Raw genomic sequence first — 26,610 nt, forward strand, 5'->3', positions numbered from 1 at the left:
TAGCCTGCTCGTTTAATTAGTCTGTTCTGCCACTTAAAAGCAGTTTTTAGTATAAAGTCTTATGACACCATTGCATGCTTAGAGAGTGTTCTTGCTTTTACAATCTATGTATCAGAGTGTAACACAGTGCAATGTGTTTTAAGGCTTTTTCTAGGCCTGTATATGAGTGTGCTGTCTTTAGATTTGTGATCTAAAAGTATCGTAATTTACACTTGTGCTTTTTTAAGAAGCATTATGTGGTAACACAAATTTTTTTTTGCATGTTATGAGGACTGGCGGAAAAATTTCACCAATTTGCAAACTTTTTGGAAGAACTTTCTGAATAGAAATAACTTAGCATTTGCTTCTTGTGGGCGTGGTTCCCTGTTTTATTATCAATGATGTTTTGACAAAACAAAAAACCCAACTAACCATATTTGTTCTTTTGAAATATATTTGTTCTTTGTAATTTTCTTGAATTTAGGTCTAATCAAAGGCTTAGCAGCTGTTCTGTGGTTGAGGAATTGACCCTGGGAGCAGAAAGTAACAAATTGCTCGAGAAGTTGCTGTTTCTACAGATAATTCTGTTGCCCCATTTAAAGATAATTTCTTTTCTGATATGGATTTTCAACTAGAAGAGCCTCTATTGCAGAATAGCTTTAACAATTTTTATATGATAGCTAATAAGTTTTCTTATCAACAAGAGCTGGAAGGACTGGCAAACCTGCCAACCACCTACACCATTTTAGTAACAGTCAAGTTGTTGTTGTATTAAAGAAGCAGGTTTTTTTTTAATGCTAAAAAGAATACCAAAATGTTTAGTTTATTCTGTCAACAAGTAATAAAGCTATTTTTATATTACTGAGGATTTTAGTCTCCAAAGATCTGCTGTTTTTATTAGAAGCTTTCTCTGAGACAGTCAGTAATGTTTGAGGCAGAAACTTGACATGTCCAAAACCCCCTAAATGAAGGAATCTGCTGCTTCCTAGTTCAGAAGTGCTGCAGCAATGAGCCTAGCCCAGTGTTTAGGGGATAGGGGTCAGCCTGTGCCTGAGCAATAAACCCTGGTACCTGTTTCCTGTTGCAATATCTGATGGAGTGCTCCTTGGCAGAGACTTTGAGAGCTCCCAGCTGCTTTAACTGTGCACTGGTGTTTTATGCTTTCTGCTTTCCCTAAGTGTGCCTTAATTCTGACCACCATGATCTGTGTTAATGTTGTATAACTGCAGTTTTGATGGCTTCTGGTTAATTGCATTTTGCGTCTTTGTAATGAATTGCTCTTGGAACTCCAGGAGGTGGTATCCTGTGAACTTGAGCATCTGAAGCACATAGCAGTAGGAGCTACTCTGCTTTTCTCTACCTGACTTGGTTTACCCACAAATCAAATGTACTGACTTGCTTGTGTGACCTATCTTTGGGAAATGTTCTTTAATGTACTATATATATTATATTTACTGTTATATACTGATTTACATGTGTTGTAATCCTTTTTCAAATAAATTTTTTTTTTTTTTTTTAGTTGATCACAGCCGAGTTAAACTGACCTTAAAAACTCCCCCACAAGATTCAGACTACATCAATGCAAACTTTATTAAGGTATGTCGTACAAGTTTAAAACAGTTCTTCAGTTCTTTTTAAGCTTTTATTTCATGTCAGGGCAGTTTTAATATTATAGTCTAACATAAGACTTGAAAGCTGTGAGGGAAGATATGCTTTTATTATGACTTGAATAAATTTGCAAACATGATGCCATTTATAACACAATCTTTAAAGCTTTGATTTTACTTATAAGTGGAAATATAATGTAAAATACTTCATTTTAAAGTGGCAGGTGAGCAAATAGGAGCTTTATACCATAGGAAAATTCAGATGCAGTTCTTTTAACAGGTGATGTTTTTAGGGACCATAAATGAGGTGTTTGACAAATTGTGTATGTTACTACACATTTTGCTCTGTTCATGGAAGAAGCATGGCAATGGAATTATATCTAACATTCTTAAAGAGAAGCCAGAATTTGACTAAAAGCCTGTTACAGTTTTGTTTCAAAGTATTTAGGTCTTGAGCTGTCTTTGTAGCTTTACTCTGATGCTGCTTCTACACAGTATTTATTTTTCAGAAACAGGTGTTCCTGTAAATCTTCCTGCGTGAACATTTAGCTTGAAAAGCTGAATATTGAAGTACTGAACATTTATATAAAACAGTTTTTTAAAGTCTGTGTTTTTGAAATGTATTACAGGGAGGGAGGAACTTAAAATTTGTTCAAGAGAATGCCCTTCTGCAGAAAGATTTTTAATTTTTCATCACTGAATGTTAGAGTAACAAAGAAAATGCAGACTTAAAGAGAATCTTCAGAATCTGAACATACAGAAACTTATTTCCTGTGACAGTTTCTGGCAGTGCTGTAGCTGTTGTAATCTTGGGCTCCCCTGAGATCACCAGCAGAATTCCCACTAATGTAATTAGGACTCGTTTCGTATTCACCCCTCCTGTTGTATATAAAAAAAAATTCTAATTTTACACGATTATAACCCCAAACCTTTTTTTATTCAGTGCAGATAAATGTTCTTTATAAACATTAATGGTTCCTTTCTGCAATGCCAGGGAGTACATGGGCCAAAAGCATATGTTGCTACCCAGGGACCGCTGGCCAATACAGTCATAGACTTCTGGAGGATGATATGGGAATATAACGTTGCTGTAAGTACCTATAGAAAAATTCAGTGTTACCTTATTTCATGGCACTATGACTGTGTATTTTTTGCCTGAGCTGGCTATTATTATCAAAATATTGATAGTGATTTAGATTATTTTCTTCCTAGGTCTTGCTTTTTGTAGTTAAATAGCATTAATATTATTTATTCATTTTAATAATGTTAATTCAAAGTAATAATTTTATTGAATGAATATTAAGTCCTTCATATTTATGAATAGGTTCTTGCTTGGTTACATTTCTCCTGTAGGAGACCTTACAATTCTGACTTAATGTGGACTGACCTAATCAAATACAGAAGCAGCATGTGAAACAAGAAAAAACCTCAAACCACCTACCTTTTTTATGCAGATTTTGGGTTACTTATTGGTTTTAATATTCTACATCTGTTTAAACAGCTTTTGTCAGGAAGTAGCGCTTAAATACTTGTGGAAATTGGACGTTTGACAAATTATTAGTGAAATTTTTTTGGAGGGGCGGTTTGACACTTGAATCATGGTTACTTACAGTAACAAATATCTCACCCATTGGTGCATTTTTATTGTGCTACTCATGCTTTCTGAAATAGTTGCACCTAAGAAATTTGATTGATGGTTGGGTTTTGGGGGAGGGGGGTTGTTAATATTTTATGCACTCTGTCACTTTAAGCAAATATAGCTATGTTTCTGTCAGCTGGCAAATGGTTCTCTATTTTTATGAGTTAAGAATTTACAGTCAGACTGAATAAATAAGGTATTTATACAGGATTACAGTGAATTTGAATTAAGCAGCCTTAAAGTGTTGTACTAGTGATGTAGATTTTGTGAAGGATAAAACTCGTTTACAGTTTTAGAATTAAAAGAGCGTGTGTATGCAGGAAAGAAAATATTATTAATAATTAGTCTCTTCCATAGTAACCACTTAAAGTATATCATTATCTGCCTGATAAAGCATGTGGTGAAGTGTAGGTGTAAGTTACATATCTAAAAACATCTAACTTGGAGCATCATTTTTTTCTTTTCAGATAATTGTAATGGCCTGTCGAGAATTTGAAATGGGAAGGGTATGTGTCCTAAATACAAGAATAAATGAGCTTTGTCCATATGGGGCAATAGCTGTGAAGCTTCCTATGCCAAATCCATAAATGTAATAATAATATGCCCGATGAAGTGGGAATGCATATCCTTACATTTCTGTACATACGAAATAGTGCATGAGACTGCATTTTTTTGCCCCTTTTGTAGGGTTACATGATTATTTAGGTGTCATCTTAGTGGAATATGTGTTTGTGTACAGAACTGTACCAAAGGTTTGTTTCTAACCATGTCGCTGTGGAAAAAGAGTGTCTTGCTCTTCGTGGGATGTATGCCAACTATGAAAATCCTGAGTCCTTCAGAATTTCCTGTCAATTGATACAGCTGCAAAAACAATTTTTTAAAAAATCTCTCTTCTTTATTCTTATGACCTTAGAAGGAAATCCAGAACTGTGAATTTCCAGCTTTCACAAAAACTAAGCTTTCTTTGCTCCCCTCTGTATGATGATTATGCATATGTACAGGCAGACATGAAGTCCACATCCTAATTTACGAAGTGTCTTTTGCCTGTATGTATGTTGGTTGTTTGCAGTCTTGGTTTTGTTTTTCTTTTGTTATCCAAGAGAAAAATTATTTTACTCTCTTAAAAGAAGTCCAGAATAAGGCATTCAGGGTTGTGATTTTGTCTGCTCTCCTTCTATTAATCATCTTTCAGTACCATGCATGAATCAAATTAGGAATCTTTACTTTAACAGAAAAAATGTGAGCGTTACTGGCCTCTGTATGGAGAAGCAGCTGTAACTTTTGGACCATTTCGTGTTTCTTGTGTAAGTATAAAGCTTTATAAATTAATTTTCAAGTATTTAGTGGGTTTGTAACTTAAATGTTCAACGAACTGTTTGTAGTGGGCTTTTTAATTGTTCAGTACTAAATTTTACACAAGGACTCTCAAAGGAATGTGCATATCTAACCAGTGTGGTTTTTTGAATCCTCCACGATAGTTTTGTTTTTTTAAAGAAGGGAACCTGTGTCCCTTGGTCTTGTATCTTTTTATGTATTATTTCTTGAGCTTTATATGACGTAGTCTTGAATGTCTGTACTATACTCAAGAAATTAAAGTCTTGTGCAGTTGTTTTTTCTGTTATGTCTTGTGCGTTCTGAATGCAATGAAAGTAACACTGGAATAGGTTATTTTTATTAATTAGCATGAAGTATTTTTAGGTGTTCAGAAAGAGCTAACGTGCCTGCTTATTCAGCTTTAATACTACTTTGAAATAGTCTAACAAGAATTAAGTACACTTCATCTTGTCAGGAAAAGATATACTAGCAAATTTTCATCTATAAAGATTCTGAGTAACCTTTTCATACTGTAAGTTGAAAATACCTCCTCCTTGTGATATTGGTGAAAGGGTTTTGTGTGTTTGTTGTAATTGACTTCTTAGCTACAGCTGAGAATGTATTCCCTTTAGGTACCCTGGTGTATGTGGGCTGCATTGCTTTAAAACCTGCAAAGTGTTGCAATTGTTGATGGGAAACGGTAAATTCCCAGTAGGAGATAGAAACACATTAAAGCGTATATGCAGTCTCCTAAATTCTCTGTGGGAAACTGTAATGCCAAGCTTTTAAAGGCATCTTCAAATTCTGATATTAATGATATTTAAAGTACAATAATATTGTTTGATGTCTGCAGTATAAATTTTCCTTGGTATTCCAAAGGAAGACTTGAAAATTCTGTGAGCTAGAAGCTAGGTTTTTTGGCCACAACCAAGATAATCAGTGGTTCTTTCAGATGCACCCTTAATTGAAAAAAAAGGAAAAGGAAAATAAAGGAGAGATCACAGGATAGAGTGGTAAGAGGTTGAAGTTTATACAGCAAAAGTGTTATAGAGGGATGGCTGTGAAAGGCAATCTGTAAATTAAAATTAAGGAGAAATAAAGCAAAATAGGTACTTAGAAATATTCTTACATGGTTTATGGATGACTTTGGAGCACACAAGACATTAATTTCAAAACTCACATTTTAAGTAGAATTAAGACATTTTGCACATCTTGTGAAGCAAGCTAATTTGCTGGTGTGGTGATCAGTGTTTTGATTGCCTCTCTCTTGAGGAAATCATAAATACAAAACCAGTGAATTAAAAAAAGACACCTGAGCTTAAAGTTTAAAGCTTAAAGTTTTAGTTATATCCTGTGTGTTGCATATTGATTTTTAATTTTTTTTCCCAATGTATTACTGTTTTCTCATGCTTAGGAAGCTGAGCAAGCAAGAACAGATTACTTCATTAGAACATTATTACTTGAATTTCAAAATGTAAGTACACAGTCACTTCTGGTCTCATCTTCAATGGCTGCTCAAAGGTCTTTAAAATGATACAGTGTCAGAAACTCAAGAAAATATCTTCACTTTTTTAGGTGCTGATTATGTATGTAAATGATAAAATATGACAAATGAGAAAGTTGTGTTAAAATCTTAGTATATAAAGGAGGAATAGCAAAACCCTTTGCCTTTTATCTATGTTCTTGTTTACCCAAATGCCTTAAGCTTTTCTTATAAACTTACACTGAAATGCCAGATGTCAAATGTCAGACCTCATTTGAATGAAGAGCAGCTACCACTAAATACAAACTGGAGAGCCCTCCTGCAAAAACATGAAGCATGACAGTCTATTTTACAGAATACCTGTCATTTTAATTGGCAACCTGCATTAATAAATGATTTATTACAGGTTAGTCTCATTTGTGGTTATGTTTTCTTTAGCAAAGCTTTGTTCCAGTTCAACAACAGATATCACAACAGTTATGAAAACTGCTTAATCATGAGGGGAGTAACCTTGGGGAATAATTTTTGTCTGCAGTATTTTGCTAGGAATGCATGAACTTAATCAGTTTGTTTCTGTTAGTGTGTCCTGAATGCTCATAACTGACTGGGCTGGGAGACTGTTCAGATAACAGAAATTCTGTGTAGTAACCAGGGTTTGTGACATTTTTTTGACATGGTGTACTTCAAAACAGAACAGGATACCAAAAACCCCAAACCAGAAGCTGCCTTCCTTTTATACCTCAGTGTTGTATGAACTAGATACACCAGAAGCTAACTGATGTATATTGTGCTTGCCTATCCTATAGATGAAAATGCCATTTGGCTATTGACTTTGGGGGGTTCTGTCCCGATTAGATGCCTCTGTACTGCTTAAAAACTGAGCAGCAACAAAAACCTACGGTTTGTGCTGAACTTCTGATCTTAGCAAGGAAACAGAAGTTTGTTCCTATGATAAACAATTTAACTGAAAGGGTTAACAAGATGTGTTGATATTTAAAATGTGCATCTGATAAAGTGGCTTTTCTTCAGATTTAAGTAGCAGATTTGCTTGAGGATTCCTGTAAAATTAATTACAGACTTTCAGCTTACTTTGAAGAATTCTAAGTGTAGCCTTGCACTGGGGAGGAAAAAGTGTATTTGTGGTATAAAGTAATATCTTTTAAAGTTTGCTTTCAGGCTTTCCAGAATAATTATGTTTTGTCACTTCTGTAGCATTTGTGGTGGATTATCATACAAAAAAGAACTATGCAAAAGAATTAAAAATTTCCGTAAATCTACAAAGTTATTTTAGTTTGTAGAAGGAAAACCAGTTTGACTGAAACTTGATTATTTTCAAGAAAGAGCTTTGGTTTTTTAGCTTTATAATTGACAGTAGAAAAAAGAACTATAAAGGCTCTTTTAAATTTTTGATTTTCATGTAAGAAAGCAAATCCTTTTTTTCCCCTGACCATTCTGCTAATGTGAAAAATCACTGGTCTTTTTAAAAGTTGTTAAGTGAAATTTCTTGGTGGACCTTAATAGCCAGCTGTAACTCTTCCTTTTTACTGATGACCTTGGTTTTACATAATCATCTAGATTTTCAAATTTGTGCTTTCTTAGGCTGTGTTTTCTCTTGTTTTAGCTAGCTATGGTGTTTCCACAGAGCGGGGAAAAGTCAAGCATCAAAAATAGATCACTTTCCATGCTCAAGAGGCCTGCTATGTTGCTTCTCACGTAACTAAACAGAAGGTAGTGTAGGTCTTGAAACCCGTAGACTGTAATGTGGATCGAAAACTTCATGCTCTCCAGTACATTACTTGGAGGGGTATACTGGAACCCAGGGGTGTGACACCAGCATGGAAAGGTGCAGTAGAGCTAGCTCCTGGTTCTGCTGGTAGCTGCAGATGCTTTGGATAATGACGAAAGAGAGGATTTTCAGGGATTCAGGTAGCTGAGTAACTAAGCTGTTCTAAAGCTTGCTTCTTACCTTGCCTTTAGTCCTATTGTAGCTCCTGTTACTAGAATAAAAGTGTACCTTTTGTTGCAAGTGTGATCTGTATTTAGATAAGGTCTCGATTATTTCTGTTGTTTTCTTAGTTCCCTCTGTGAGCCTGTGCACATACTTTATTTTGTAATGTGACAACACCTTCGCCCCCATTTTTTTCCCCTCAATTTAAGTTACTGAAGTACAAATAGAAAAAGAAAGATCACATGAAAGATTCTTTCTCCCTTTCTAAGTTGTAGCTGTAAGGGCATGGAATCTTTTCATATGGTGCAGCCTTGTGGGTCCTTTAACCCATATAGTAATGAGGGGCTTCTGAACTGTCCCATAGGGCATCTTCTTATGCATTAGCAGCACTTCAAATACGACTTCAGAATTTCTCTTCTATTTTTTGATGTGGTATAAGCTGTAAGGTTTGTTATTCCAGTAAATGACTTTGCTTGTCAAAGTGAAGGTTCATAGCACTACTTCTTTGGTACAAATTCAAATATGTGTTATCATTAACACCTTTCTCCTTGCTTCTCCCTTAGGAGACTCGTAGTGTCTATCAATTTCATTATGTTAACTGGCCTGACCACGATGTCCCTTCGTCTTTTGATTCTATTCTGGATATGATCAGCTTGATGAGAGAATACCAGGAACATGAAGATGTTCCTATTTGCATACACTGCAGGTATAAAATATATTTATCTTTTAAATTTTAAACATTTTCATTTTTTGAAGTCTAGACTTTTGTTATGAGGTGCACTAGTTTTGATTCTAAATCAGAATTTATTTACTTTAGTAAAAAAAATTCTCATGTCAAAACTTAATTCAAAATTGTACAGGATTCATTTTCTTAAAACTGATGCCACAGTGAAATTTTGCTTCTACTTCAGTTTAAGACAGAGTATCAATCAGAAAAGAATGAGCCTTTGAAAGGGAACCCATTTTGTGGTTAAGATGTAAATCCTCGTGAGGACAAAACAGACTTTGAAGATTATTGCAAATCATCTTGGGAGTAAAGGCTCCATTCTCAATAGGAGAGACTATGTAACACATGCATCACTAAGAACTCTATCTTCTAATATGACAAAAAAGATCTTTAATGAGCAGGCTGTAGTTTCCAGTTGGGAAGTCTTCACTTCTGAACAACAGTTTCATCCTTGACCTGAAATTTGGCTAACAGAACTGTTGAAACTGAACTACCATGAAAACGTTTTGGTGAATTGACAGTTTCTGACAATTTATCTGGAAATCTTGCCTATTGCTTTTAATGCTTTTTAAAGCAGCAGAAGTTCATGTATTATGTCAGGAAAAATTGAATTCAGATTTGTAAGTCAGGGCATGTTAAATTCATGGGGCTCATTAACTCTTTAGAGCTTAGTTATTCTCTTCAAGGGCTGCATTCTTTTTTAGAGTTGTCACTTTTAAATGAGGTCTGAAACCAAAACTGATTTAGCACTGAAATCTATTTCACTTTGTCCTGTTCTTTTTGAATGTCAATATAATTGTAAGTGTTGATTCTTTGCAACAGTGTAATTGTAATCTAATAAATATGCATGAATTATAACTCTGCATGTGTAAAATAGAAGAATTCATACAATTAGGGAAAGTAAGATAGTTTGCTGTCACTGTTAAACTTTCAGATGTATGTTTTTTAGCTAAAAAGCAGAAAATACAGATGTGATACTAAATCAGAAAAATGTGGCAAGTCTTTAAATGGATTCTGTTCTGCCATTTTACATCATTTACCATTAAACTTGGAGAAGACCACACCTGATGAAGCAGTAATAACTGGGAATAGTGGGACAAAAGAAAGAGGCAATAAAATTGTCAGCATCGAAGCATCTTTCATGACTGCAGTTCCAAATGGCTATGAAAACTTGCATTAAAAAATTTGATGCTGCATTTTGCACTGCTGGTTTTTTATTTTTAAGACACTAGTGTCAGGCCGAGTTAAATTAAAATGATATTTGAGGGATTTGGATAATTTTTTTAATGTGGACTCTTGAAATTTAAGGCTTATAGTGTTTTTTAACAAGTTTAAATAATATCTAACACCTAGCTGTTTATGTTCATAGTGCAGGGTGTGGAAGAACGGGAGCCATCTGTGCCATAGATTATACATGGAATTTGCTTAAAGCTGGGGTAAGGAATACTAAAAGAAGTTTTATGACAATCTGTAATTTCATAACAATGATTGAACTTCCGAGTGTTCTAAAATATGAAATGTTTAAGACATTCTGGAACTCTCTTGACAGGTTGGATGTTTCGTTTCATTGCATTCATGCTTTAGTATGAATTTACTTTCCTTTGACAGCAAGTTTTTACCTAAAAAGGTTGCTATAAAATTCTAATTTTTAAAAAATATATTTCAATATAAATTGATTTTTGAATCCAACTTTCTCAGTCTCTCTGATTTATCGTGCAGTTCAGATTTAAAGGGATAACTTAATCTGGGATTTTTAGGTTATGAAGCATCGTTAATGTTGCAGTGTCATATTAATGACATTGGATGTCTCATTTTAAAAATACTTGAAATGCTCTCATCTAGTCTAAATCAAATGTCAATTTGAGTTGCTTTAAAAAAAAATTAAATAGTTGCAGATTAGCTTTACCTATAAAAGTTAGACTTATTTTTTGAAGCTTAACAGCTTTTGTATTGTTGTTCTGACAGTTATGTCATTGTAATTAATTTGCTTCTGTATTTCAGAAAATACCTGAAGAATTCAATGTATTTAATTTAATACAGGAAATGAGGACACAGAGGCATTCTGCAGTGCAGACAAAGGTATAGTTTGTTTTAAAATGAATGTGATAATATACCATTATTCTTTGTAAAGATCTGGTGCATTAATTTTTATCTGGTACCTTATTATAGGAGCAGTATGAACTTGTCCATCGAGCCATAGCACAACTGTTTGAAAAGCAACTGCAAAAATACGAAAGTTGTGCAGACTGGAAGATTGCAGATGGAGTGGTAGGTGTCTTTTCCATATGTAGCTGTTAGCTTCTGATGAAAATTCTCCTATGAAGTTGTTTTTAAAGTGTTCACTGGTGTGATCTTATTAAGTTGTCATGTTTTTTAAAGTACTGCTTGCATTGAAATAGATTAGGAGAGAGAAAAATAAGTTTAAAATGCCTTTGTCAGGAAGCTTCATGCTCTACCCTTTTAACAAAGGAGAAGAAAATGGAAAAAATATTCTTCATTGGTGTTCACAGTATTTGGGGACTTTTCTGTCTTTTTGTCCTTCTTTAAATTTCATGTCCCCTATATGTTTTTTCTCTTTTTTTATGTTTAGATATATTTTCTTGTCTGTTGCTGGCTGCTGTGTGAAAAATGGCTTTTTGGATTAATATATTCTTTCTTTTCCATAGTCCAGAACTCTGTACCACCCTTTGTCCCTGGGTTGTGTTTTGTTTGTTCAGTGATTTTCAGTCCCTTCGGTACCTAATTGGTGTAGATTCTATAGCTCTCTAGAGGCAGTATGAGTGGTATCTTCAGGACTCTTTGAAATACCTGGAAGCAATTTTAAATGTGCTTTTATTAACAAGCATCCCATTTATTTCAGGGATTTAGCTGTCCTGTACTGTGCTTTCTAGGAAGTCTAGAATGTATTCAATTCTTGGATTAAAGGCATCCACCCTTCTGCTAACTCCTAAGAATTTATATCAGTTCATTAAGTACTTATGAGGTCTTTAGTCATGACAAGAAGCCTGTTGACTAAATGCAATATGGACAGGGCAGGCTGCTTTTATTTGTTACAGGTTTGATTAAGCTGATCTGTGATTTTTTTTTTTTTTTTCCTGAGAAATGAGCATGAAAGGATTTGGAATATGCAGATTGATCAGCTTTGTACAGAAGTAATTTCTAATTACTTTAGTTTTGATCATAAAATAATAGGTAGATCAGTCTACTGGATCTTCTGGTTATTTGACTTAAATCTGACCTGTGTCTGTGCTCTTATATAGAATCAAAAAAATCTCCTATTTATTTATTCCTGTTACTATACATACTAAATTACTTACCTATTCCAGAACATGAGTAAGGCTGTGGCATCATATCCTGATACTATGTCTGTAGCAAGGGCAATGCTGTCTTTAGCACAGCTTGAGGGATTTGCTGACTAATAAAACAAGACCAAAAAGAAAATGGATAGGTAATGTACATGGGGGTGAGAGAGGGATAAATCCCAGCTCTGAAAAGGCACTGATGGAGTGTGAGTTTTGAGTTTTACTTGGAGATGATCTTGGTTTATCATCAACAAGTTGTAAAGGAAGTTGCATTTTAGCAGTTACTTGGAAACTGGTAAGTGCAGAGAATGTAATGTCCTTGTGTGGGTACCTTGCAGCTTGGCTACTGACTGCATGTCAACTCTGCTTATCTCAAAAGCATGTTACAGAATTTGAACATTAAGCAGCTGGACAAGGATCAAAGGTGTTGGAAGGCTCCATCTAAAGAACAGCCAGACTGAGAAAAAATGGCTGAAGTTAGATAGAGCAGAGGCTGAGTAACAATGGAAAACTGATTCCTATTAATGTTTTCTAAGGGATACCAGGGACACCTGAAAGACTTAATAAAAAAGTGACATTTGTATAAAAAATGCAACATGAAACTGCAGAGCTTCTTGCAGCTTGAAAGCCTGTATCTTTGAGATGAATATCTCACCACCTTGGAATCTTCTTCCATGAATTGCACTAACCTCTGACCTATGAAATTCCAGAGTTGCAATCTGTTGGAAAACATTCTGGGGAAGGATCCTTGTATGCCTGCTCTGATCTTATTCTTCCCTGGAAGTTCCCTTTTGGTCACTGCTGGAAGCAGAGCGAAGTAAATCTTCGTCTGACTAGGCACAGCCCATTTTGTGTTGGGAAATGATGCTTCTTCCTATTGTTGCTTGAATAATTCTGCAGGAAGGTTGAGGGAAGAAAGTCTCAGAGGTGAAGAGTTTCTGTATCTAAAAATGTGGTACTTAAATTTGCTACTCTCCATTTGTTAGAAAATTTGCCTGCAAGGAGTTAACTGGTATAGGCTTAGCTTCTGTTTCAAATATATAAGGGAAACCTCACATGTCCAGTTAAATATTTTCTCGTAGTTTTAACCTGATTCTCAAAACTTTGAAGCTCACTTGAGACAGTGTTTTTGTTATTCTGACAAAGCTCCCTTTTTGCCTCCAGGGGTGTTATGTAGCACCTGTCGTATATAATGTCTGAATTTCTCCAGAAATGTTCTAGTTTGTTTTCTTTTAAAAAAACAGACAAACATTCTGGGATTCATCTTGGTTAAAAAACTAATTCTGAGGCAGGAAGTTTTCAAAAAAACTTTATTAAATACAATGTAATATTCTAAGGCTCCTTCACAGGTGTTATTCTGCCTGCAGATGCTACAGCAACTATGAAATCATCATAATGTGAATGGTTTAATTATGTCCAGTGAAAACAATTCCAAATAAAATTCATGTGCCTATGTTGGATATATTACTATTTGTTAAGTAGAAGATGCTACTGGGCTGAAGAGGAAATGTGTCATTTATTTTGTTTTGATAATATTGTGAAGAGCTGGAGTGCTCTGTAGGGTTGGTTTCATGGTTTTGTTTCCCAATTGCTGTTCTCATTTCAAGCAGTGTTTGAAATGGGTTGAGTTCCAGAGGCTCTGTGAGCAGGGCTTGCCAGTAAGATCCCAGTAAAAGGTTAATCTGATTGGCAGCAAGTGGCAGTATTCATGGGGAAGTAGCTCAGACACAATCCTGAACGTGTGTTCCTGTGAACTTGCCAGCTTTGCCTTGACTGGAACAATACTGTAAAAAGTCAACAGCAAGGCATGCAGTGTTTGAAAACAGACTTATGACAGGGTTAGAATTTCCACTAGGATTTGATAGTTTCGAAACCATGTAAAAAATGCATACATGATGTGCTTTAATGTAGTAAATGTATATTTTTACCATATAGTTACACATATTGTGAATGTGTAGAACTACAAATGTTTCAAATAATACTAAGTATTTAAATGAAATGAAATAAGAAAAGCTCTGCTCACATACCAATACTTTTCTACAGTACCCCACAGCAGCTAAATTCAGGGTGAAGAATTGCTGCTCAAGAGCCATTTTTTTGTGATAAGAAAAGAATTCAGATGCTAAATTTGATAATCAGAACTATTCCCCTCCCCCACTTAAGTACTTTCAAGTTACCAAAGAAATTGGAACAGAGTCTTGGATTGAAGCCCTTCCCACTGAAATTCTTGACCATATTGTCATGTATTTCAAGTCAGTAGCTGTGCTTCTCACCATCATTGGCTTTGTTAGTACTGCTATGAAAATATTACACTTGGTGTTGTGTTTGGAAGCTTTGAAATATATGTGAGATCATTAGTCTTGGTCATCTGATAAGATATCAGTCAGATTTGTATCAGTAAAATATTTCATGAGTTATTTGAGAAGGTTCTTCATGAGCTGAAGTGAACTGTAGCTGTCTTGGAAAGTCTGAATCATATGGAATTTCATCAAGTTGGATGTTCTGTTTGGGAGTCAGAAAAAGAAAATTGTTTAAAAGACAAACGACCAAGTTCACTATCTCTTCAAAAATATTTCTTGTTGAATTTTGTCTCTTGACAGTACCAAGCATGTTACAGGACTGCAAGTCCTTGTTTTGCCCTTATCCATGAGTAGGAGCTTGTGTTAATAAACACTTTCTCCAAAATCTGGCACTGCTAGTACTCTCCAGTACCTCTTCCATTTCGTGCTGTAAAAGTGACAGAGTTCTGTTGCTGTGGTTGACTGCACTTTTAGAAGTCATGGAGGAATCAGCTGCTGTAAGAAGAATATTGTTATTTGAAACATTAATGGTTTAGAAACTGTAATTGAAAAGACTTTGCTGTTCATATTCTCTTTGCTGTTTGGCAGTTTGGAAGGATATTTTTTGTCATCACAGCATTCTAAAAAATCCTATATTTCTTCTGAGATATTTGTCTTGTTTCCTCTGTTGGAATGTTTTATTTAATCTGAGTCACTTGAGTGCATCATTTCAATCTGAAGTATTTCTTTTTTTATCCACTGATGCTCAGTGATTCCCATGCAGCTTTATGATAAGGGCAAAAAAGATGCCTCAATTCCTTTTAAGGAAAAACATGAGATTACTTCTGCAGGAGTCTTTGCAGTAAATTTGCCAATATTTTACCAGTACAGAAAGCTTCTGAATGACATTAAATATTTCTACTGTGAGTTCCAAAAGAAAATGATAATTGCAGTTCCTGGGCAAAAGGTTTTGAATGGTAGGCAGTGTCTGTGAAATCTCAGTCTAAGACTATGATCCTCTATTTGCTTGAAGTTAGTGACAACTCTGTTTGGTGATTGAGCCAGTGGAGGAAGCAGGTGGGGGAAGACCCACCCTTGGGACCTGATAGCACAGTTTGGGTTACCTTAGCAAGCTGGATTCAGACACTGCATCTGCCATGAGAATTCCTTGTTTCTCTGCATTGCTACGTGAACGTAAATTGCTCTGCATTTTAGTAGACATGGGGTGATCTACAGTTCAAGGTATTTGAGTTTATGGTCTTGTCATTTGTTAATGTAGTCTTTCATAGGTAGATATGCACACGTGTCTACGTATGTGCAATTTAACAGAATACCTAGAAATTCCGAACTCTGAGCATTTTCACTTGATCTCAGTTGCTACTCCCTCAGGGGAGTAACTCCAAGGAAGTTGAACTGTTGAGCATTTGACGTGTAGAGACACAAAGGTTGGGGAAAGATCCTATTCTTTTGTTTACCCACATTGCAGTGAGAAGCCTGCCACAGTAGGATAGTTGTCTTCTGGGAGAAAGCAGGGTGCTACATGGAACACTTTGTGAACTGCACACGTGTGAATCCATTTTTAAAACATTATTCTGTATGATGACCCCTGAGAACTACGTATGTTGTCCTGGTTTGTCTAAGCTGATACTTTTAAAAATTGTGCTCTGCCTGAGAATGCAACATCTGTCTAGAGAAGCAAGGGAGTGTTGACTGATGTTGATAAGCTGTGCTTAGGAAGGCTGTGGAAGGCTTTTTCTTAATACCGCCATCTGCTCTTCTCAACAGATGCCGTCATCCCAGTGAGATACCCTATATTCGCTTTCAGAGCTGAGCTTCCTCGTTTCTGCTCCATGCTAGTTTTTCTGTGTGTTTGCCTATTCACTTATTTTGATATATGACAGGGAAATCTGTGAGTTGGTGTCACTCAAGGGTGATAAATACTCAAAATACTGGTTATTCCCTATTTCTTGTAACACAGAACTGAGAACAAGTAACAGGGAATGACTTCTCTAAAAGTAAACAAAGCCTTCACAGAAACATCAATCCATTGAGCTAATTAAGGAAAGTAGCAAAATACTACTTTTTCTTTTTTTTTGGTGACAATAATTCCTGTAATCATTCTTGCTCTTCATTCAGTGTAACTAAGTGAATGGATCTGAAGTTTAACCTGATGCGCAAGTGAAAACTTTTGAATACCTCTCTGCCTGAAGCCTTCCCTGTTGTACAAAGTTGGGGTAACCACTGGCTTTTCTGGTGTTAAATTTAAAAGTACCATTTTGTGTGTGCGGGTTTTCTTGTTGGGTTTTGTTTGTTTGGGGGTTTAACTTTTTTTTTTCCCCCAAGGAATTGTAAACTCTGTGATTGTATATGCCTTGGACATTTAAGTTTATATAAATTTTTGAAAGGATTATACATAAGTTTTATTACCAGTAGTAAAAATGGCAGTGCGTTTTCAGCTACTTCTGCCTGTCTCAACTAGAAACAGCTTCTTACTGTATACATGGAGTTTTAAAAAGCTTTGACATATGTTAGCTTCTTTAATAAGCTTTTTCTTCTGCCTGTGAGAAAAGCATATCTCAGGAAACATTCTGTTCACAAACACTTCACATTACAAACATAGAAGGACAGAGATGCAGCTGCTGGTTTGTTTTCTGGACAAGTTAGTCTAGAGCCAACAGGCACACCCTTTCCCTTGCCAATACCCTTTAGAAAACTGAGTGCATAAATAAGAAATGTGTTCCTGAAAACTTCTGTGCTGGTAGAACTGAACTTGGGAGACTTTTCTGATCTGTTGTAGGATGGAGAAGGTGGTGAGGGGGAGGAACTCCTGTGGAGTCTCCCTCTTTCTGGTGTCTTTCTGCTTTATGAAACTGGGATATGCTGTGGTGCTGAAGTAAGGCCAGCAGCTCGCTCTGTTCTCAAGGTGCAGTTCTTTAGGATGCATTCGTTTCTAGCTTTGGTTGTTAGTACTTATGAATAAGGGGAGCCTTTTTAGTACAATACCAATGCATTTAGTGCTATCCATAGTAAAGAATACATATGGGAGAAATTCAGTTTGCATTGCACAACTTGGGGAAGTGGGAAGGAACACAACACAGCCATTGAGCATGAAACAGAGTTTATTGTTGAATACTGGGAGCCTCAGCATCTTTGGCACCAGCCTTCAAAATGGTCCTCTGCCTAATGTCCATGTTTGTTAAGGGCAAAATGATCCATATTGTCACCCATTACCTGATGTCAAAAAGTAGAAAATTGCTTTTTTCACATATTTGAGAGGAGACTGGGTTGGAAGTTCATGCCCCATGGTAATGTTTCCTGTGCTGGGAACCTCAAAGCTGGATGCAAACCATTGCAGACATACTAATTTTTTTTAAAAAAACAACCCACATTCATGTTTTTCCCCAGTCAATAGCTGTATCCAAAGCAGCGTGGGCAACAGGTGAAGGGAGGTGATTCTGCCCCTCTACTCCATGCCTGTGAGACCCCACCTTGGGTACTGTATCCAGCTTTGGGGCCCCCAGCACAGGAAGGACATGGACCTGTTGGAGCAAGACCAGAGGAGGGACACAGAGTGAGCAGAGCACGAACAGGTCTCCTATGAAGACAGACTGAGAGAGTTGTGATTGTTCAGCCTGGAGAAAAGAAGGCTCCACGGGGACCTTACTGTGACCTTGCAGTACTTAAAGGGGGCTTATAAGAAAGATGGGGACAGACTGTTTAGCAGGGCCTGTTGCAGTAAGACAGAGGGTTATGGTTCTAAATTAAAAGAGGGTACAGGCAGACTAGATGGAAAGAAGAAATGTTTTATGATGAGGGTGATGAAACACTGGAACAGGTTGCCCAGAGAGGCTGTAGATGCCCCCATCCTGGCATTCCTGACAACATTCAAGGCCAGCTTGGACAGGGCTATGAGTAACTTGATCTTTTTAAAGATGTCCCTGCTTATTGCAGGGAGGTGTGGACTAAATGGCCTTTGAAGGTCCCTTCCAACAGAAACCATTCTATGATTCTATGAAAACCAACCAACCTTGATTGACTGAAGTGGGAGCTTCAGTTGTGTTCATTTAAATGAGAGTGGCTTTTATCTGCTGATTGAATCTTACACCAAAAAACCCCTGATAGTTACAGCTAGTGGTCAGCAGGACAATGACCTCCCTGTGCAATTTCCCTCAAAGGGCTAACACAATCTGTTCATTAAGGAACAATAGGGTATTTCTGCTGGAGTACTTGTGCAATATTATATTTGACAGCAAGTCAATGGGGGCAGCTAGGGAAAAACAGTAAGAAAGATCAAAAAGATTTAATTTTTTTCTTCACAGGTAAAGCTCCACTTAGTACACTGAGGAATAGGATTTGATAATAGAGTCTTCACAGTAGCCAACAGTGGTATGGTAACTTTTAAGACAAGTAATGGAAATTTAAAACATATAACTAATTAATCTAAATTTAAGTGAGGTTAGTTAACTGTTGAGGCAACTTATAGTTTATCTGCCAAAGCAAAAATTGTTCACTGCTTTCAAATGCAGCTGTCTGTCTGAAGCAGAAATTTAACAGGGAATTCCCTTTTGTTCTGTAAGACTGAAGGTCAGTCTCTGTCACCAGTCTCAGCAGGTAGGCTGGCAGATAGCAGACCCTATTCCTGAGCGTAATACTGTGCTTTGAAATGTATTACACCGATTTGGGATGTTTGCTGTTCTTTTTAACATTGCTTTTCAAAAGAGAACTCCTGCAAGAAAAGCCTTTAGGTAAAATAAACATTAAAGTTAAGATAACACTAAGCTCCTCCTTGATTTTGTTGGGTCTTTGGCTGTGGCACACGTTTGGAAATGGTATGTCTAGACTGGTGCATGTTCTGGTTTGATTTTTCCTTATTTTTGCTGAGTGGCTGGGATGTAGTTAAATACTGTTCATAGCCACTCTCGGGGTACTGTGTTTTAGATTTGTGGTGAAAAAAGTGCTGATGGTTGTTTGTAACTAATGCTGCAGCTATTGCTGAACCATGTTTCAGGAACTGGCAAAGGCCCACCTGTGAAAGGTTATGAGTGATTGCTTCAGCATTGCCTGTTTGATTTCTTTTTATCTCCTCCCACTTTTCCTTTGCCTGCTAAACAATTTTGTCTTGACCCATGAATTTTCCTGCAGTTCCTCTTTCCCTTCCAGGGTTGGGGTGGAGAAATGAGAGTGAGAGTGGCTTTGTGGGGCTTAGCTGCCTGCCAGGGCTAACCCACAACAATATTTTACATGTATATACATGTAAGTGTGTATGGATTTATAAATACATGCATATATAAAATGTATCTTTTATATTTATGGTCCTAAAGTGAAATTAAAATCTATATGCTTTGCTGAGTAAATTAAACTTTCTTGTACACAAATGGGAGATTATTTGAAAGTATTTTAGATTGATGCATTAGGTGACAAGTGGGTAAGATCCTTTTCATTTTCTTACTATGCTGTAGATTAGTCTTATCTTCGTTGGAGTGATTGTACAAGTAAAAATAATCAGACTGACTGGAAAATAAATGCTTTATTATCCAATTATTAATTTAATTATTCAACATGACTAATTGGGAAGGTGTATGAGAGCTTGCTCTGCTAAAGAAAGATCAGTTTTTGAGTATTTTCTGTAATGGATTGTTCAATGGAAAGCAGACAGAAATCTTCAGTCAGAAAAATTTGAAGTTGGATACACAAGAAAAAAAAAAATTGTGCATTTTAGAAGAGTTTTGAAAGTGATCTCTAGATGATAGCCAAAAATAGGTCATATTGTTATATATTATTGCAAAGTGTCATTACAGATCTTTGGGCCTTACAGTTCAAATATAGTATGTATCAGCTTTACAGCCATGAGTAAAAATACCCTTTTTTCTTTTAATCAGGATGAAAATAATACAGAAAATGCTGTCAGTTCTTCAGATGCTGAGAAACAGGATTCTCCTCCACCAAAGCCTCCAAGGACCCGCAGGTAGTTAACTGTGTTCATACGCTATTCTAAGCTGAATGATTAATAAAAAGTAAAATAAAGCTACTGATACCTTAAAGACTTAAGATGAATATGTTGTGTTTATAAATAGAAATCTACATAATGTAAATAGGAGTCTTGTGATTGACTCTAAATATAAGCTACAATATCTTTGTGAAGTCTGTGTTTAAATAGACCAACCTTGCAATGATTATCTGTGAGTACACAAGCATACACTTTTACTAGTCAGATACGTTAGATCTACTTGTGTTTTAATTCTGCTAGGTGATATAGCAAAACAAACTTAAAACGGACTCAAATAATGACTGAACCCTCATTTTTGGAGACAAAACCATAGTGGAACATACCCATGTATTCCAGAAAAATCTCAGACAAGTACTGCTTTTGACTAAAGTATAGCAACCAAATGCTGATATTATTGAGAAGAATTGGTCTCACCAGTCCTTTAATTCAGCAGAGGAAAAAGAAAATCTTCTCCAGCTCTTAAAATGCATAGACATAGCTTTACAGAAGCCAAAACTAAATCTGAACCAACAGATTCATCAGCCTAAAATGGGTACCCAACCCAAGTGTTAAGACAGCTAAAGAAACAACTCTCCTGAGCTAGGTGTCCAAGCCCCCCAGCTGGCTTGTGAAGGGCTTATAGGGGCCTTTGGCAGGTGATCTTGCCTATAGTGTTACATTGGCAGGTGTTACATTGCCTGTAGTTAAATAGACATAAGGCGAGTGCTTGGACTTCCTAAAGTTATAGAATGACACAACAAACCGCCAGCCAGCTGATATTCTTGCATAACATTTAGTTATAAGTATAATTCCTTTAAAATAAAGAAAGAAAGAGATGGAAGTGAGTTGGGGCTTTTTACAAACAAATTACATGGTTGGTGCTATGTAGGCAACACATTTTTTACCTTATTTGGATTGATGGTAATGTGATTGTATTCAATTATGTAGATTAAGATGATGACAGAGGAGTTAGTTAACCTGTGTTCATGATGAGTTCCAAGTCCTTGAAACTTCATCACTGAGCTTAGAAATATGATTTCTGTCTAACAGGTAATTTCCTTACTAATGTTCCTTGAAATAATCGTAGGTGTACCTTAGGTTTTATCATTTTTATATATTCATGTAATATTAACATGTGTATAATTCACATAATTCATGTTTAAGCACACATCTGTCTTATCTGCACTGCATTGTTCTTTACTTGCTGCATTTAGTTAAAATCTTTTAATCTCCCCTTAAAGCCTGGGGTTTTTCTGGGCCTGTTTCCATAAACTCATACTTTCCCATCTGCCAGCACTGGCAGGCAGATTGGTTTCTTAGAGGTGAGTAAATGGAAGCTTTTAGCAAAGCTGTTGTCTTTCTAAAATGGAGATTATTTTTGAAAAACAATTAATTAAACCCCTCCTGGAAGATGCTTCTGAGGAAAGACTTTATTTGCTATTAGTCACATCTGCTCAAAATACCCACTAATGAGCATGTTTTTTTCTTGATGTGGGGGATAATTTTACAAATCTACAGCCTGATTCAGTCAGGACATAGAGCCAGGTTTTGTGTACTGTGGATGTTTTGGCATAGGTTAACATCCTTTTCCTGGGGAGGATGGGAAAGCAGAATCAGTGAAACATTCTAATTTAATCCCCATATGCTGAAGGCAACATTTTTATGTTGCCAGCCAAATGTGTACTTGAGTTTTACATGCACTGTCTCTGAAGAAGTTACAAGCAAGTTGCTAAAGCTACTATTTTTGAAAAGAAAGCAGGCTTTTAAATTCTTTATATTCTGTGTTGTAGATGGCTTCAGAATGTGTACTTAGTAAAGTACGCTGCATTTTTTTTATGGGAAGGTTTAACATTTGCTTTGTTTTCTAAAGCAAAAAGGGCTATAGGGACTGATAGAGCAGAATACTGTAGGCCAGCTTGGTTTCAGATGAACTTGCCTGAGATGATCCTGACTGAGCAGGAGAAAAGTTGGTTTTTATTCCTTGGCCTCAGGGTGGTTGTTTTCCATATTGTTACCAGACTGAGCCATGTTTGCTTAGACAGTAAAGTTTATGATGCCTGTTAATTTTTTTCTGATGGCCTCTAGTCTGCTGGATGATGGTGACGTCTCCTCTGCAGCCCTTTCCTCTGGCTAACCGCTCAGGACATGGCAGAATTTTTCTGTGAAGGTGGCTTTCTCACTCTCTTGTTCTGTTTGTGATATTGTCATGAAATCATCTCAGTATCTTCTTTAAACTTGAAGATCTCTTCCTCTGAAAGTGCAGCTAATATCATGTAAACTCTCATGTCTGTGCTAAGGATGAGATGTCATTAAAGACTTTTACCATGCAAGGTAGGGAGCTTACTCAGAGAGGTATAATTAATCCTTTTAGTACTTGCTTTGGCCTGGGCATGTACTGGGGAAGGAGTAATACTTTCTAGGCTGCTTTTATGTCTTTTTCTTCTTGGAAGTTACAAGTATCTTTAGGCTATAGATATTAAATTGATATTAAATTTGTATTTTATTTACTTAGCTCACCATGAAGCATCTAGCTCTACTTTTTTTGCAGAGGTTTTGGAATTGTATTGCCTTCCAGTCTTTTATCACCTTGTGATGCTTTAATGTAATTAAACTTGCTGTACAATATGTGAGTGTAGGAATTTAGCTTAATGTCTCTCTCCATTTGATGTCAACATTAAAAAAATTCTAATATTACTCCTTGATTATTACAGAGGTAAACAAGAACAATTCATTAGTGCATACATCAGCACTTTATTCCATAAATTGCTTGGCTTGGCAGTTGATGATCAATTCTTGTAAAAGTCACCTTTCTTTAGAGGACTTGAGGGGATGGAAAGCCTTTGTTAGACATGTTTTAATTATTTTCAGGTTAAGGTAGGAAGAGGACATAAGTAAGGTTTAACTTTGTTAGATAGAAGACTGCAAAACCCCTAAGTTTTAAATTTACAGTTTAGGACTGTACTTGATTTTGCATGACCGATGCATCAGAATTCAGAGGGAGCACCTTAATACCTTTTAAGTATTAGTCCTTGAAATATTTGTGTGCTTAGTAGTTGCTTCTAAAGTATTTGGAAAAAGAGGTGGTTTATTTTAGTCAGGTTTGGTTGCAAAAAGTTTTTTATTTTCCAGTTCAAATGCAGTTTGAAATCAAAGCATAAACTTAAACAAAATCACAAAAAGCAAAGATAATGTAACAGCTTCTTCGTATGCAGTGTAATGAAGAGCTACGTGCTGCTGTCTGAAGGAGAAAAGGTGAAATACTGCAGCAGTTTAACTTCTCATCAGATTCTCTTTGAACTTAAGTCTAATGATACATTTCCAGGGTTATGTGTTATTCTGTTTCACTTCAAGCCCTGCAAACCATCTCTTTGCATCTCCTGCAAAGCTAAGATAAAACTCATTGATGGGTGTTCCTTCTTAGTGAGCTGTCTCTAATTTGTATGCCACAATCAAAAAAAGCCAAAAAGCCTTGCTAAGTAAATTTTAAAAGATAAATTCACCAGTTGGTTATTTTTATGAATTCATTGTACTTTTATATAAATTATTTGTAGTACATTTGCAACAACTTCACTCACTGGACTGCAGCTTTTCTTTCACGTGGATGGCAGTGATTTAATGCTAAAGTAGAATAATGTGGTTGTCTAGCTTCAGCCTGCTTATGTTGAGTTTAATTTTCCTATTTTAATTATTAGGGAGGATGTAGAGCTTGCTATCTATTTTTGGTTGCTCATAGCAGCTGCATTCCATGACCTTGGCATCACTCTCTTTTATTTGAAACACCCTACAGTATGCTGCATAGAATAACCATGGATTACTTAAGGCTTTTTTCTTTTGAACACTGGCCAAGTTTCATTTAAATCTGAACCTATTGTGCACAGTTTTAATAATATAGCTCTTTTCCATTAGGAGTAGAATGGCTTAGATTTTAAAACATTCTAAAAATTTGTAATGTATTGCAGAGAAAGCAATAAATGGCTTTTTTCATGTATACATTTTTGGTGGAAAGCTGTGGTAAGGCTTTTTTCTTCTGACAAATCATAGTACAAATTGACAAATTGTGTGCAATTGTTACTATGACAAATAATTTTAAAAAGTTGTTATTGCCTAATTCATGGTTTACCTGACACCTGAGAAGCCACTGGCACTAGGGCACTGCCCCAGTTGCTCAGGCTGTGTGGCAGTAAAAGTGTATGAAAAAGCTGCCTTGATCACCCAGGGACATTCCATATCCAGCTGTAAATGAGGAAGTGCCGAGGTAGTGGCATTCCAAGATAATCAGGAGCAGTTGTATCTGAAGAGGCACTTCAAGGCTGAGTCATGACAAAGCTTTCTATTTTTTTTATCACACAGTGAGATTTTGCAAACGTATGTGTTTATTTAAAGGTCTAATACAGGAAAGCTTACTTCTCTTACTTGAATGGCCTGGCTTTCTTTGGTTCACTGACTCTTTTCTGTCTCAAATTCCTCTTTCTGTTAGTTTCCTGGTATTTTAAATTAAGCTGGTTTTACTGCCTCCTGTTGTTTCCAATAGTATTAGTAGTTCATGTTCAGATAGTTTTCTGCCTCTGGGGGCAGAAATGTCTCTGGAGCACAGCTGTTGAGGGACATGCCCAAAGACAGCATTATGCAGCAGCCCAAAATACCCAAGATTCACAAGAGTTTTAGAAAAAACTACTGCCAAACAGAGATCTTCTGAATGTGTACATATCCTAATATTTCTGCTGTGTAGAAACAGACAAAAACATTATTTGCAATGCAGAACATGTGAAATAGTAATATTAAAAATGTCAGTAAAATGGAAAAAATGTTACCTAGTGGCATGTTTCCTAATTTAAAGAGAAAAAATACATTAGAATGCTATTTGGGCATCTCAGTTGCTGAGGACAGATATCCTTCAATATTAATAATGCGAAGAATGATTTTCAGAAGTAACTTCTAACTTCTTCACTGTAAGCTCTCATTTAAGAGTGAAGGAATGGCATTTAACTTCAAACGTAATGGGGAATGTTGTAGTAGTTCTGTACAGGAGGAAGTTGTTTAATCAGCTTTTGGGTTGCTGATTTGTGCAGCATTTCCTGTATCATCAGTTCTATGGATACATCTAAGGGAAGTGTTTGAATACACCTGGGGCTCTGTTTACCAGTGGATCAAAGGGTAGAATGATTTCATTGTAATTGGTAAAGAACTTAATGAATTTTGACTGGTATCGTGGACTGTCTTGGGGTGACTATAACCTTGTTATATCTAGTTTAATGCTAATTTGCTCCTTTAGCTAATTGTAATGGTTAATGTTAGGTCTGTACCAGATAAGAAATTAGTTTTGCTGATTGCAAACAACGCTGGGTCAGGAAAATCAGGTCAATAAGGGAAAACCATGATTTTCAGTAGGAGGATTTAGTGGAGATTACTGATGAGCATCACTACTGGTAAAAGAGGGCATGTAAACATTTGTGCAAGTGCACTCACTGTCTCCCTCCCCGTGTTCCCCTCCCCCATTCGGAACAGAGGAGAGAAATCCAAGAGGAGGGAATTCTCCTGTCCTTAGTGTGTATTAAATTGGAGCAAGACTTACATCCCCCCCTTTCCTGTCTTATCTTTACTACTTCAGGCAAACAGCTTACTCTCAAGCTTATTCATTTTTCAACAACATCTACAGGTGAGAGTTCCTAAATTACTTCTGTTAAATTGCATTGATGTGCTTTGTATTCCTCCTGTTCTAACGTAAAGAAAAACAGCAATATACAAGTGGAGGGAGGAGAGGAAGAGAAGGAATTTGAGGCCCAACTCTTTGTGACAGGAGTCAGGCAGAAAATGGAAGAGGTCACCCAGAACTGCAAGGGAATCTGGGGTTTTCCAGATACAAAGATACAGAAACTTTTAGAAGATAATTTGGAAGCTGGGAAACTTGCAGTACTTCAGGGGGTTAGGATTTTCACAAACTGAGAATCCAAATGGTTCTCTTTAGTACGGGAATCCCTTGTATAAAGATTTTGATTCTTCAACCCATACTGCTTATCGCTTGGTACTAACAAAGTCACAAGGGTGAAACACATGCTGTAGCCTGTCCCAAGTCAGGTGTGCTTTTAGTTCTCTACAAGACTCAATTGTGAGACAGACCCTGGGCTTTTTTGTTTTAGGTTTTTTTCCTATATGTCATGATAGTGTCAAGAATTTGTACTGGCTGAGTCCTTCTTAGGCATGGTTTGGAAGTATGGGAGCCAATAGTGTTACTTTGATTTTGCTTGTCTTGTGGCATGCAGACAAATAATGAGAGCCTGTCTGATGCCTTTCTCTTGTAGACAGAGTTCTTGTGCAATTTTATGGTCCTTCTTATGCTGGAGGGTCT

At 36.3% G+C, this 26,610-nt stretch overlaps 1 protein-coding gene across 3 annotated transcripts in view; it reads left to right on the top strand.

The window, feature by feature from the left end:
• Window positions 1-26,610, top strand: part of PTPN12 (protein tyrosine phosphatase non-receptor type 12) — a 70,618-nt gene that overhangs the window by 33,979 nt on the left and 10,029 nt on the right. For all 3 annotated transcript variants that reach the window (XM_042018439.1, XM_042018436.1, XM_042018437.1), the window contains exons 3-12: window positions 1,499-1,575; window positions 2,581-2,676; window positions 3,693-3,731; window positions 4,458-4,529; window positions 5,954-6,013; window positions 8,534-8,676; window positions 10,067-10,133; window positions 10,699-10,776; window positions 10,867-10,965; window positions 20,158-20,243. In XM_042018439.1, the coding sequence (XP_041874373.1) occupies window positions 1,499-1,575; window positions 2,581-2,676; window positions 3,693-3,731; window positions 4,458-4,529; window positions 5,954-6,013; window positions 8,534-8,676; window positions 10,067-10,133; window positions 10,699-10,776; window positions 10,867-10,965; window positions 20,158-20,243 (817 nt within the window). The remainder of the gene's footprint in view (window positions 1-1,498; window positions 1,576-2,580; window positions 2,677-3,692; window positions 3,732-4,457; window positions 4,530-5,953; window positions 6,014-8,533; window positions 8,677-10,066; window positions 10,134-10,698; window positions 10,777-10,866; window positions 10,966-20,157; window positions 20,244-26,610) is intronic.

This window comes from Corvus kubaryi, unplaced genomic scaffold, assembly GCF_017639235.1.
Source record: "Corvus kubaryi isolate FWS band 111438036 unplaced genomic scaffold, C.kubaryi_AGA036_p1.0 137, whole genome shotgun sequence".
Taxonomy (NCBI): domain Eukaryota; kingdom Metazoa; phylum Chordata; class Aves; order Passeriformes; family Corvidae; genus Corvus; species Corvus kubaryi.